General features: G+C 39.3%; 1 protein-coding gene across 2 annotated transcripts in view; it reads right to left on the bottom strand.

Moving 5' to 3' along the window:
- BOLL (boule homolog, RNA binding protein) overlaps positions 1–12,134 on the bottom strand; it is a 31,247-nt gene extending 19,113 nt beyond the window's left edge. Inside the window, exons 1-4 of one of the 2 annotated variants that reach the window (XM_072874442.1) lie at positions 12,117–12,134; positions 9,018–9,158; positions 5,063–5,154; positions 2,649–2,703 (exon numbers count right to left, since the gene is read on the bottom strand). In XM_072874442.1, coding sequence (XP_072730543.1) covers positions 2,649–2,703; positions 5,063–5,154; positions 9,018–9,158; positions 12,117–12,134 — 306 coding nt within the window. Of the gene's footprint in view, positions 1–2,648; positions 2,704–5,062; positions 5,155–9,017; positions 9,159–12,116 lie in introns of those variants that run through there. The other variant, XM_072874443.1, reaches the window with a different exon arrangement.
- Positions 12,135–15,023: the final 2,889 nt, after the last annotated feature.

Raw genomic sequence — 15,023 nt, 5'->3', positions numbered from 1 at the left:
AAAAACCAAAAGCTATACAAATTCCTTTTCAATCTAACCATAGACTTCACATAGACAAAATTAAGCATTAGTAATTTGAAGTATTACTTACTCCTCATGGAGCCTCTTGACTAACAACTGATACCTATAATTGTCAGCAAATTTTTTTAGTTTTACCTTCCTCATATATTTACTGCTTTTATAAAAGCATATTTGTACACAAACTGACAATTTCAAGTATAAAGATTAGATTTATTTTTTTCATTATCATGACATTATTTTACAAAAGATGACAGGAACAAGTAAGTCTATGAAAATGGCCAGATTATAAGGGTTGAATGTAAAAAACCCCCATATTCACTCAGGACTGCCCTAAAACTTCCTTACATCCAGGCAACAAAACATAAAAGCACACAAAACAGATATCCTACTAAGGCTAAACTATTGCAGAAGAATTTTTTAATTAAAAAAAAAAAAGTGCTACATACAGACAAGTAAAGCTACATTCTCTTCCAACTGTTTCGCTTACAACAGAAAGTGAACATCAGGTCCATCAGGTAAATTAAAACCTTGCCTTTGTTTTTAAGTTGACACTGAACTCCCTACTTGTTAATATAATGGAAAGGCATAGGGTAAATCAACCATTTTTTTTTTTAGTTGTCAGCATCTATTTAATGCTGCTTTGCAAAAGCTGAAAGGGTTCTGAAGGCCTGCTTCCCTGAACAGTTACGTAAGGGAGAATGCGCCATGAATGCTACCACATTACACCATGAAGTCTTCAGTTTTCAGAGCTGTAACTTCTCCAGTAAGGAGATAATTACTTCTTAAAGAGGAACATATAAAGAAATACAGTTCTAAATCACATTCAACAGAAGGACAATAGTTAGGCAACCAATACATTTTTTTCTTCATTTGAGCCCAATTTAGCAAAATACTTGAACACCTGTACATAATGCAAAGTCCCACCCATCAGATTTAAAGTTAGGAAGAGGCTAAACTATTTCGTTGCATCTGGGACTTCACAAACAAGTATTAATTATGGCAAACATACCTACCTAGCCTATTAAACACAGACCAACTCCTAGAAAACAGATGCACATTTCAGTCAAACAGCATTCCAACACAGAAAATAGGAAGATGATTCTCCCAATTTCATTTGTGTGATCCATCAGAATTTAGACTTTTTTATACAGAGCTTTCACAGTTAAGAGAAGTATCTAATCTGTATGGACTTCTTCAAAGCATTTAATACAGCACTGCATGAAAAATTACACGCGATGCTACAGAAAGTGAAGAATAATAGGAAAAACTGTGGTGGTGAATAAAAAATTACTTCAGAAAGATGGGAAGAGGTAGCATTAGTAGTAATAGCATATGACCAGAAAGAGGATCCTGGTGAAACTCCTCAAGGTCTGTTCTTGATACTAACGCAATGTAATGCTTTCGAAGACTGCAACATAGAAAAAGAAATTTCTGGAGACATTACTGATGATAGAAAAGTATGATGGGGAAAAAAGAAATCAGTGCAAAGGATGATCAGAATATCATATAAAGGGAGAAGACATACAAAGGGAGAATACAAAGAAGTATTAGTATCATTGAATGAGACACCAGTAAGGCTTCACATGGAGCAGCCTTTCATTTACAACAGAGGCAAAAATCCTAAGCCATTTTCTCAATGGTACTCAGTACCACTGGCATTCTTCTAGTTCACAGAAATAAAACAATAAAAAAACAGGGGAAGAAAAGCAGCTGACTCGAAGTTCCTGTCTGCATACTCTTTTGGATCCACATAACCGTATTTTTTGAGAACACTCTGAAAGTTTCTTTGAAAGTGTCCCAGCTCTTATTTTGAATTTTAATACATGAAATTCCAACAAAGGCTCAGTATTTCAACATTTTAACCAGCTTTATATTTGGGAGAAGGCGATTTGCAAGCCTTGGATACTATTTTCTGGGGGATTTTTGGTTGTTTTTCTCTCACACCTGGATACCTTCACGTGTATGAATAGATCCTGACCGACAGATCTCTCCAGTACATTCCAACCAGAACATGAAGCACACATGTAAAACCAAAACAAACGTAAGAACTAACATACAGCTGAAGATCTAACCATGTCTCAAAGGAGGTTCTACAAGGAGTGTCAAGACAGCAATGTAGCTAAGAGGAGAAGCAACAGTTACATGACATAAAATAAGCCTCATTGTTTAAGATTTCAAGTGAATCTAATTATTCATTAACAGAATTATGTCAGCTCTGACAATCAAACATGTCAGAATAAAAGACAGCAGTTATCTTTCCCAACTCCCTACAAAATCTTTACAGCAATAGATTTTCTAGTAAAGCAAATGAAAGCAATTGTGAAGGCTAGAGTCTTTATAGCTCTATATATACTGTAGACCACATATAGACTAAGAAAGTAAAGACTGTATGTCAAAGTCAAGAGCTCTACTATGAACTGGCAACTCCCTTCGCTAGTTCCAGAAGGTATCAGTATAAATCTTATCTTAGATCTAAGCCATGTTCTTAACTACGCAGACCAAACTTAACAGATCTTCAAATGCAACTTGGCAAACAGAAGAGGACCAGACAACCAGGGCTACTTAGTGTCTAATACAAAATGAAGTATTTCATTTAAGAGATAATCATAATGGGGACTATCACTTACCTCTTGTAAAATCTTCTGTGCATCTTCTTGGGTTTCAAAAGTAATGAAACCATACCTAAATAAAAATTACAGAAGCTAAGTCTCTGAAGTTCATATTTACATACATTGCACATTATTACTTCATATATAGTAAAAATGACATTCAAAGGTAAACTAATGGGGAAAAAAAAAATCAATCATAGAAATAAATATTGCAGTAACAACTGTAATCTTAATTTAACATCCTTGTTATGTTATAGTCTCCTTACTAAAATATTAAGTATGTCATCATATATTACTGTTTCTATGGAGTGAATGAGTAGCCCTCATAGAAATCTATGCAAAACTCTCTGTATTGTCCTTGTTACCCAGTGTATGTCTTCAGTTCCTTCATTTCTATTAAACAAAGAGATTTTGATCTGAAGCTCTCACTCATTATGGGTGCCCAAGATGAGACACTTGGGATGTTATTTTTTTTTTTTTTAAATATTGTACTTCATAGCACAGCTCCCACCTACTTCAGCAACAACTGCGAATGCTCTACACTTCCACAAGCACTATCCAGTGTATCAAACGGAGTTCTCAGAAAAAGCAGCAATGCAGAGATAGTGTTTCTCTGCGAATTACTCGTCATTCTTGACATGACTAGTATTAAACAGTTCTGTGGTGATCAAGGATGAAGTTTCTCGTACTTCATGATACAGTATGTCTCTTTCACCATATATCTTCTAACTGCTGCAACAAATCAACGGGCTTTCTACACAGAACTCCTGCTGTACCAAAACTCCTCAATTCATTCTCAGAGAAGTCTAGGCCACTGAATGTAGCACTGCCTGTGCAAAAGTAAGTATATGATCTTATAATTAAAGTCTGTACCACAACACATACATACAAAAAAATGGATTATTTTCCCCCCAAAATTAACTCAACTTTCTGAATATAGATAGATATTTTTTGAAATCTTTTATTAGTTTTGTATGCATAGTTTCTTAGGTTCATGGCTCATTTCTCACAGTCAGATTTCAGAAGATACCAAGAAGGCCTCTGTCATTCCAGCCAACAGATCAAGTTTTGCAATACAACATATCATTCTTTGTGAGTATTTCCATGCTTATTTGAGGACAGAGGTCCCGTAAGTTTCTGACCAGCTATACTTTTAAATCTGTGGGCTTTTCCTGTATTGCCTTCTCTAAACAAATTTGGAAACATTTCCAAGTTCAAAGAACACAGAAGCTATTTTCCTAGCTTGGGACCTTACCTACACAGACTTTTCATTCTATGTGCTATCTGGACAATAAACTAATAGACATAATCACTCACACAAACTTGTAACTTTCTTAAATAACTTGTCAATGAGAAGCAATGAAGCCTGTGCTTGGATTTCAATAGAAATACCAACACCATTGAAAGTAATTATTTTCCAACATACTGAGACATATGCTGGCAATCACAACTGCATAATAATTGGATATTCTTGAGTTATTGTACTATATGGACACATGTACTGCAAGTCTCAGATATTTCTTGGAATTTAGTAAAAGGGTAAGAGGCTTGGTGACAGGTCTGGGACCAGGACCAAGTCCAACATGACCATGCAGGTGTATAGTCTATGCTACGACCTGCAGCTCAGTGTGTAATTAGCTGATACACGTTGAGTGCTGACAGCATTAGAATTATGAGATTCAGACACCACAGGCTTACTGCTCAGAAGAGAACTTCAGGCCAAAGTGAACTTTAAAGGTGCAAATTCTTATGCACATTCTGTTTTGCTTCAGCCCTCTTTCCACCCTTCTGTGGCAGTACAGTTCCCTACCTTATTTCCTTCACTATCCTTTGGGTTCCAGCAATAACTTTACTACCTAGTCTTAATCTTTCTCCAGATTTGCTCTTTGGCATTTCTCTTATTGTTGACCTCCAGTCTTAGTTCCCTTTTCTGCAATCATGATTCATTGTCAGATTTTTCCCCTATGTTCTTGTTCCAAAAATCCTCACACAAAATCTCAGTTATTGCTATGCACTCCAGCACAATCAGGTGTATCTCACCTCTTCCTCCATTCTTCCGTTCCTTTCCACACTGGCTTTCAGTAGTAGAAATAAATGTTTAATAACTAAATTACCTTTTTAGGATTATCTACTTAAATTATTATTGTCATAAAAAAACCTGAAAGGACTATTGACTTTTTCCTAGTTGCACACAGCTTCATCATATTATAACATGACTACAGAGTTTTACAGTTATGCAAATTACAAAGACATTTATCTGTAGATGTTAAAGGGCAAGAGCAGATTTTTGCATATGTGGAATAACTGGGAACATCAATGACATAAAATTAATAATATTCCAAGCTATGAAAATAATAATCAAATTTACTATAGTCAGTCAGCTTTCTGTTGTATTTTCAATTCCCACAACATGCTTATTCTACTATACCAACCCCTTTGATACTCCAGCTCTGTCATTTACTATCTTCACTTCTTTCACACTGCCATACTGAGCAAAAAACTTCCTCAGATCATTTTCATTAGTCTAGTACAGTAAATCAAGAGGGGGGGAAAAAGAAGAAAAGTTGGTTTGCATAATTATTCAATGAATATTTAGCATAAGACTTTTAATGGATATACTTTATCCAAAGTTTGATACAAACTAATTATAACCCTGGATAGGAAGAGAGAATAATGAGCATGTGTGAGCCTCACAGCAAGAGAACAGCATCCCTGTTTAATCACTGCATTTTCATATTCAACAATAATGCTAGAAAGCCACCAAGATATTAAAATTCCTCTTTTAGTGGATTTACACAACTGTCCCTTTACAGACAAAACCACTGAAGCAGGTTTACTAGATCCGAATTTTAGTTTCTGTAAACTACGTACTAGAGTGCTGTTTACAATATGAAACACCATTGCACTGTTTTCAAACTTCAAAACAGCAGAGTATGTAGGCTTCCATAAAGGATACGCATAGGTCACATATGAAAAAAATCCCCACTAAACCACAGTGACTTAATGGTCAAATCCATCTAATATACCATGATCCCTCTTTCTAGAGTATATTTAATGTAAGACTCTGTAAATATGTATCAGCACACCACAGGAACTCCCCATTATAAATTAAGTAAGAAAAGGTCCTTTGACTGGAAAATGGTCTAAATCCACTTGGAGGAAACTTCCCCTCTGAGCGTGCATGGAGGAAGACAAGTTCCTAATGTAAAGGCACACCTAAGCTATGTGAACACTTGTTTATGTTCTATGAATCAGTTTTCTTTTACGATGTAAACATATATCAAATATGGTCCCCTAAACATCAGATTTTAAAGTTTTGTTCTACATGGTCCATAGGTAATACCATGCCTAATGCTGGAAGAAGTATGCTTATATGCATGGATCTCTATATGCTTCAAGCAATTTCTATATTCATCTATACTTTTTGTTATTTTAAGGACATGTATCAGAAGTACTATTTTACCTCTAAGTGAATGACTTATCTTTTTTAACTGTATGTATACAATTCAGTAAATCCTCTCCTGCACATCAAAGGCTTATCTGCCTCATGTAAGTGTGAGAAGCAAAAAGAACTTAAAAGCAACAAAAACTAATTTAAACAACTTTCGTAACTGCAAAGAATATGAAGTTAATGCTCTTTTTGAATAATTCTACCCTCAAGACATTTTACAAAAAGAAATAATGCAGCTTTCTTGCTACAACCTCAAAGTCCAGCAGAGAGCAATGACAGTAGAAGACTGCTTTATTTCCCTCACTAATCCAAGTATTCAGGCATTAAAATATCAGAAAGGACTCAGTCGCTCTGAAAGTGTGAGGAGTAACAACAGATACAAGTGCACTGAACAGGCATGAAATACTTCAATGTTTTATTAAAGCTCGGTAATTGTGTCCTCTCCTTGGAAACTAACTGCATTGGTTCTTGAGAAACTACCCATCATGGAAAGGTTAAAAAATTTCTGACTGGAGTTCAGAACCACTCTCTTGAATAGATGATCACACTTTGCACCTAATCAGAAGTGTGGAAGCCTTTGTACAGAGGAAAACTGATTCAGCCAAACAACTGACAGCTTATATAAAACAATTCTACAGCATATGCTAAATTGTTCTCACATTCTTGAGTAACGAAAAGCACGTAAAAAGTATAAAAGGCTCATAGTGGAGATTTTCCTTTCCCTTAAAATTTTCTCCAATGAACACCAAAATGTATCTGCTTAGAAATTAAAGGCCTATAGATAAAATTTCCCGTTTCTGGAAGACTGTTTCTTTTAAGCTCCATGTGTTACATGCAGTTCAGCTGTTTCACAAAGCTGAGAAAAAGAACCTGTAACAAAATAGTTGAAGGCTAAAATATGCCAAGAAACAACCAAAGAGCCCTTAAGATTGATCAGTCCTGAAAGTGTCATTCAATACCTCAAGGACATGAAGCATGGCTACACAAGACTATAAACTTGGAAAGCCAAAGGTTTACCTGCAGAGCAGTGTATTAAAGGGGAATAAGAAGGAAACACTATTCTAAGATTCACAGTGAAATTTGAAAGTATCTGGACAAACATGGTATCTAGAAGCTTGCCAGAAACACATTCAGGACCTGCCTTTTCCTGCTCATGACAGGACAAAGGCACTTGTCAGATTCTTAAGAAAGGCTAACATTAAGCTTTCACCTATCTCAAAGATACATGGCATAGACCAGTGAAGAGAGAGCTCTTCAGACCAATAGGAAAATGTACCCAACTAACTTCTCTTACTGAACTGTATCTCTAAATTTAATAGGCCAGATGTTTCCTCTTACAAATAGGAATCACTGCTATGGTGACAGACCAAATGGAAGTGCCTAGCAAAATGATAAAAGAGCTTGCTGGAAAGCAAATTAATTTTTTGTCGACTGTCTCCCTTTTTCACAAAAATAAATAAATAGCTTTTTTACCCCCCTCCTCCCCAGCTGACTTGCATAAGACCTTTTGAGGGAAAAAACAGCAAAAAAACAATGCTTTTTGCCGTAAGATTCCCGATAAAAAACAATCCAAGACTGACATATATATCCTATGATTTGAACAGAAATCTAAGGCTCTACTTGATATCAAGAGTCACAGTAAATGGTTTCATCCCTTCTATTTCCTTTCCCAACAAAATCCACCTTCTTTATGCTTATAGATACAAATAGACTTAATTCCTCTGTTGTTGAAATTAGATTCATAATAGATTTTGACCTATCAGCAACTGAACCAAAAAGTCATGAGACCCTTCAAAATGAACAAAGAATATGACAATTAACAAGAATGTTGATATGTTATGCAGAGAAGCGTTTTAACCTTTCAAATTGCAGTGAAGAAAGAACAGCGTGAGACAGGTCTTTTTACAGGTCTAGTAATTTGCTTACTATTAATACAAAAAGCTACTGTGTCTCTTTGCTAAAGCCCAAATATACTGAAGACCTCACGCAACATCTCTTGAATTATGAACGCCTCCATTTGAATTATCTCAGCCAAATGAGCCAGAAAATCCTGGAATTTCTCGTATTTATTATGCAAAATAGCCTGAGTGAACTGACATTCTTCCTCCTCTTCATCTGAGTCAGTGCTCAAAAGGCCCTCAGCCTAGGAGGATTAAGGCAGAGAAAATACTGTTGGTGGGATCAAAGAAACTGCTAAGCAGATCAACGTTTCACAAGTCAATGACTTAACTTACTATCTAAAGCAGTAAGAAAGAAAAATGAGAGTAGCTGGTGTAAAGGTCTGGTGTGTATCTTGTTACAGATGTTCAAAGTGACTGAACAATCTAAGAATGGTTCAATATTCACTGCTATTTGAGGTTTTTAGGGCATATGCAAAGGCACAAGCATTCTAAGAATTAAGATCAGTACTGCAAATTGCCCAGAGAAGCTTTAATATTTGTTTTGAAACAAACACTTGCTTTTAATAAAATTACTATGGTAAGTGAGGAATACATGCACTGCAGCTCCTTCTTTGTACGAATTGGAAGAAAAGCACTAGAGGAACTGAAGCTACTGACATTTGCTCTGTTTGCAATCTATAACATTGTGTTTATGGTTTATTAAATTACACTGTTATACATATTAAAAAAACTTCTACATATGTTTCTACCATAAGCTCTGCTGATTACAAAAGCCACCTTCTTTGAAAAGAGAAAACTCTGAAGAACCAGTATGTCAAAAGCTTCTAGCAGCTAGGTGTACAAAGAGTCAACTTTGTAGTACAGTTATGTAAATCAAGGCTTAAAGCTTTATTCTTTACTGTTGATTTGAACATTATAGTGTAGGGCACTTACCACCTAAACAAACACACATATGGTTATGTCTCACATTTTTTCTTACTCATTTTTTATAGGGTTATAAATTACCATTTAGTAGTAAAATTCAGAAAAAAATACCTTAAAATCAATTCCTCCTACAAAGATGCGATTTGGAGTAACTGTTCCAAACCTTGGAGCACTGGTCAGATTATTTAATGGCACCGGTGACACAGTGTTGGGAGATGAAGATAAAGATTCTGTTTGCGTCTGATTTGTGGTCTGCTGATTGAAAGAAAGTATTTTCAAATATTTTCAATATCTTGCATGTTATAAGCTATTAAATAACAAAATTCTTAACAGAAAATACATACAGAATTTTTTGGGAGGCACAGCAAATGCTGAACAAGTGAACATTAACCATGTGTTTTTATTCAGATTGCAGCTCAAAGTATTTAAACAGAAGCTTAGTTTTAAGCAATTCAGTAACTTAGTGAATACACTATGGTCTGAAGTTTTATTTTATTACCTTTCTGAATCAGACATTTAGGACCTAATCCCCAATGTTAGTTTTTCCATTTGCACAGCACCCTGGTGTATGAATCCCAAGTTATGAATTCTATTTCAGACGTTAATTTATACCTATTAGAAGCCCCTCAGTTTAAGCCTATGTAGAAAGGACCTGTTCAACTCAACCTACACTCTCACACACATCTACAAAACTCTGCTCTATGCAACAGCTTCTGCTTGATTTTCCAAGTGCCCAGCACCCATAATTCCACCACATAAAAAAATCAACAAGTTCATTACTACTGATGAGAACAGCACTTGAAGACTAGTCTTTTAATTCAACACTCTCTTGGCCTACAAACACAGCGCAAAGTAATCCTGACAGAAATTCTCTATGCAAAAGAACCACCAGATTGCTCTTGCCCCAACAAAGGAAAGGAATGCAGTACGGTGGGAACTTCACAGAAACCATCATTTAGTGAAGTCTGCCTGATGTTTTAACTTCCACCATGCTTACACCTGTGACTTGTGAAACAATACAGACTTGCATTTCATTGGAAACCCTTTTCAGAACAGACTAATACTGCCTTATGTAGTCAACTCTAACTGTGAGATGATAGCTGTAAAGCAGCCACGTAGTACTGTCACTAACTTCTCTAACAGGAATTGCAGTAGAGGCTTCGAGACCATTTTTGCTGTGTTTCCCCCCCTCCCCAACTAAAGTTTACTAAAACCAATCCCGAGCTATAGTGCCCCGACAGTACCACTAAGGAAGGAGCCCAGAGTGAAAGACAAACAGCTGCCGCAGGCTGCAGATAACAAGACTAACAGTAAGCAGAGTAGTGAAAATTAGAAGTAGGAATCTAGGGGTATCAGCCTCCAACCTTTCCTTCAAAAGGATTTCAAGAGAAATGTATTTTTTCTTATCATTGTGCAACCCTTAAAATTTGTAGTGAGGACCAACAAAACACAGGCAAGCATATTTTACAAACAGAAAGCTACTGCATCTAGTAAAGTTCTTTCACTTCTTGTGGTATCAGTATCTTTTAGCCTCTCAAAAATTATAGCAGAAAATGAAGTGCTCTTAAACAGTTTTCACAGAATCCCCCTTTCATTTACACTGTTTTACTTCCTGATTTTGCCTCTCTCAATTCAAAGAACAGCATTTTCTCATCTCTGTCTTTAAGCACTCCTGGATAAAAACAATCACTTATCTTTGTGAGAACACACAAAAAATTAAGGCTGAGAGTTAAAGTGCAGTGAGAAATGGAGATCAATAATGAAAAGAATGTTAGGAAACAAGTTGTCTTTTCTGTGCCCCACAAGCCCTTCTAGGATAATTTGATATTTCCTTAGCTACCTGAGAATTAGTCCTATTAATTCTGAGTAATGGGTTAATGCCATTGTTTTGGATACCTTAAAGACAATAAATCCAGCTTAGTCCACACCTTTTTAGTTTTAGGGAAGACAAAAAAACCTTTCCAAATTTACTAAAACATACACATTTGTGGCAGAGGAAAAACCCAAGTCTTTAACCCGATCTATTCAGGAGAAAGTATGCATTCCTGCTCGTGGGAATACTATACTACAGTAGTGCCTAACTGGGGGTGGGGTGGGGTGGGGTGGGGGAACAAAACAAAACAACCACACACTTACAGGCAAAGAACAATCATAATTGCTACAGCCCCAAAGGCTTTAGGAAGAGGAACGTTTTCTGCCAACAACTTTTGAAGGACGATGAAACAGGTTACTTCCTTCATCTCTCACACCAAATACAATATTCGACTTGTATAATCAACTGGCAACTGTGCACAGCACTAAAATATCCAAACTTAACTATAAAGTAACAATTAAGAGTTGACACCACAGCCAAAATGTATTCCTTACCTCAAAGACCTGGAATTTCATTTTCTCCACACAAGTTTTAAGAGTCATAAGTCTTATTAAAAAAACCCAAAACCAACCAAACAAAAAAACCCACAAAAAATCCAAACCCCACATGGAAGAAATGAGGAATTAAACACGTCACTTGTGAACGCCCAATACAGTAAACCCCAATGAACTTTAAAACATTAAAATCTGTATTCTGCTAAGTATCTCAAACATCGTTTCCTCTCTTTAACCCCAGTGTAGCAGTAAGAAAACAGAGTTAAAAGAAAAATATCTATGTGCTAACAGCATGTCACTTGCCTAATCATTTGTGTTTCTACAGGTGTTTAAACTCACTTTTTATCATTTTTTTTCCAAACAGTACGGATATGTATATTCATTAGTATTTTTATGGGTTATTTAGTGTGTTTGACAACTGCTCTTTACCAGAATTGATAAATTTCCATTTTTATGTTGAACACATCCACAGTCAGAAAACCAAACACTACAAAGGCCTGGCGATTAATCCCACCTTACTCCCTAAAGCACCCCCTTTTTACAGTCCGTATCCTGTAGTATCAGAAATTAGCCAGCCACCTTTTCCAGGTATCGTGTACCGCTGTAGACCCGAGGCAAGGGGAGCGGTTTACCAGAACCTTAAGCCACCCCAGAGCGCCGCACCACAGAGGAAATGGCGGCATCCCGCGGGGGTGGGGACAGGGCCGCAACCGCCGCGGCCAGCCAGGGGCGCTTTGGCGGGAAGGCTGCGCTTCGACCGCCCGCCGCCGCTCCCTGCCCTCTCGCCGGAGCGGCTCCCCGGCCCCCCGGGAGGCAGCCTCGTCACCCAGCCGGGCTCCTCACCGCGCCGTCGGGCTCCATCTGTCCGCCGCCTCAGCCCCGGCACGTTGCCGGCACGCGTCGCGCTCCTCGGCTCCGCCTCGTGCCCGGCCGACGAGCGCCAGCAGGGAGACGCCTGCAACGGGCGGGGGAAGACGCAGCCCGGCAGCCAGCGCTGCCGGCAGGCGCGGCACTGAGGGGCGAAAGTCGGGGAGGGACAGAGCCGCCCTTCCTCGCCCCAGCACCCACGCCCAGAAGGTAGGCGCCTCCGCTGGCTGGGTCCCGCTCCCCGGCAGCGGCGGTGAGCTCCGAGGAGGCGCCGCGCTCCCCGGCACCTCTCAGCCCGCCTTCCCCCGGGAAAATGGATCCCTTCGCAAATTTGCGTCCTCTCCGCGGCACGCCAAGGGGCTCGCCTCCCCTTACGGGATCCCTGCGGCGAGCGGCCACCGGAGGTGCCTCTTCCCCCGCCCCTTCCCCGGCACCTGCTGGCGCCGTCACTCACCGCCCGCCCCGCCTCAGGGCCCTGGGGAGCTGCCAGCCCCCCCCCCCCCGAGGGCGGGGGAGCTGCCTGCCGCCGCTGGCCTTCGGGCCGGTACGGCCTCCCGAGCCCCGGCCGCTTCCCACCAGCCCGCCCAGCTGCCTGTGTGTCGGCGAGTCCCAGGCGGCCCGTCTCTTCTCCCCTCCCCGCGGGTATCGTGGCACCGGCGAGCCCCCGCACAGGCATAGCACCCGGAAGGTTGCCGGCACTGCCCCCGGGAACGGCACTGCGAGGTCCCGGGGCAGAGGGAGGACCTCCCCCCAGGTCTGTCCCCACCACCTGGGAAGGCAGGTGGCAAACTCCAGCCGTGTTTTTATCCCCTCAACCAGTGAGTGAAACGGGGAGGAAAATAGGGTCATGCCTTGGCTTCAACGGGAGAAATAAAAAAAAAATGCCCAGTGAGGCTGTTCCACGGGTCTGACTTGCCAGGCCATACTTGATGGGGGCAAAAACATAGTTTAGAGTGTCAGCATGAAGAAGTGGAAGTCCTTACTTCAACTCAAAGAGACTTCCTGAGGTTCCCACAGAGAGTCTCAAGTAGGCAGGCTGCCCTGAAAGCAGCTGTGCAACAGTAGGCCTAGGACGACCTTAGAGATGTAATTCGGGGTCTGCCAGCAGAGGGGACTAGAAAATCACACTCACCTTCATGACCACTCCTTAAAATATTCCAACTCTTTTTTCAGCCCTTACCGAACTGGAGGAGAAGCACCAATAGTAACACTTGTGTCAGGTGTACTTCTGTGGTCATTTAATGAACAGCACTACAACCTGCTCCGTAATTTAATCCTGTTTGCAAATGCAGATTGCCCTGAAAATAGCTCTGCTGCTAAACAGGTCTGGAAAAAAGAGTGATTCAAATGTCAAAATCATAATCAATGTAGTTACAAGGCACAGCCTGACAAAAATGCTTGATTTGATGATGGCAAGAGCTGGAATGCAGACAAATGCATGCTGGGAGAACCACCCCCATGGGAAGGCTGCTTTTCAAAGTGATCAGACATTGACAGGCTAAGTCACAGCAGCTCAACCCCAAGACACAATGTCAGGATCACTGTAGGGTCAATTTATCATTGGCTACTCTCCTGTTTTACTTTTTTGGGTGCTTTAAAATAAGAACTTCAGGGAAGATAATATTGATAATGTCTACAATAAAATATATTTTAGTTGAATTAAAATCTTTGTGTCTTGCTTCAGTTTGCTTTATGCAAATTATACCGATCCAACCTAAACCCAACAGCACTTTCCATATAACTTACATCACTTAACTCTCACTGAGCATAGGCAGGGCACAGATCTGCAATCCTTATAGGACCCTACACTGCTCCTTACTGCTCTGGTGTTGCTTCAGCATCTACCAGCTTCTGCAACATCATTATTACCACAGGGAATAAAAAAAAACTAAAAGAGACTTTCTAATAATTCTGTGCCTGTAGCATAAAACAATATAATACTTAACTCTTAGTAGTGACTTTTTTTAAGCTGAGAAAATTGTATAGAAGGCAATTTTAGCAGAGCTGATGAGATTTTTAGAAATAGTTCTTTTGTGAGATTACAGAACTCTGCTGAGTTGCATTCATTGACTTTTATGAATATTTATCAGACAGCCACAAAGCTTATCCTAAGAACAGCACTACATTTTAATGATGTGAAAGGCAGAATAGGCCAAGCCTTTCATGTGCTTCATATCTCAATTTGGGGAATTTGAAGTCAGAACAGCTGAAAGAATACAGAAACATTGAGAGACATGAAAGTGTATTTTGCATAGTTTTAATTGTTGGATCTTCTACATTACACCTCCTCTTCAAGTTAAAAACTCTGAATCTGGGACATTTACATTTAAGATAGGCAGTTGTGACAAAAATAGGACTTTTGCAAATAAATTAGAAAGATTGAGATATTTTTTATTCTGATAATTTAAAAACTGAAAACCTGAAAATCCAACACATCTGTAAATTTAACAAGATTACTAGCAGAGCTGGCAAAAAATGTTGCCATGCATACAGGATTTAAATATTACAACAAAAGTTGCTGGGCTGCCCTAGCATTGTGTGGCTGCTTCATTAAGGGAACAGTATCCTGGCTGAGGAAGTCACTCTCAAAGGAAGTCGGGAGTGTGTCTGTTTTTCCTGACGCCGCATGTCAGCATTATACGCAGCATGGCATGATCTCTCCTACTGTTCTGGCCCACAAATTAAAAGGCAGTGCTGGACAAGGACAAGAGTCTGACTGTGCTGGTTCCTGTAGGCTCTTGCCTTTTGTCCTTTTTTACAGCATCAGAGAAAGTCAGAGGTTAAGTGAGGAAAGATAAACTGGAAAAAGGCAATAGAGAAAATAGAGAGAAAAAATTATTTGGGAAGACAAAGGAGGAAAAGAATTCTGCAGGCACAAAAAGA

This window comes from Ciconia boyciana, chromosome 10 (assembly GCF_034638445.1).
Source record: "Ciconia boyciana chromosome 10, ASM3463844v1, whole genome shotgun sequence".
Lineage (NCBI taxonomy): Eukaryota > Metazoa > Chordata > Aves > Ciconiiformes > Ciconiidae > Ciconia > Ciconia boyciana.
Note: the sequence above shows the minus strand (reverse complement) of the source record. Positions and strands in the feature narration are given on the sequence as shown.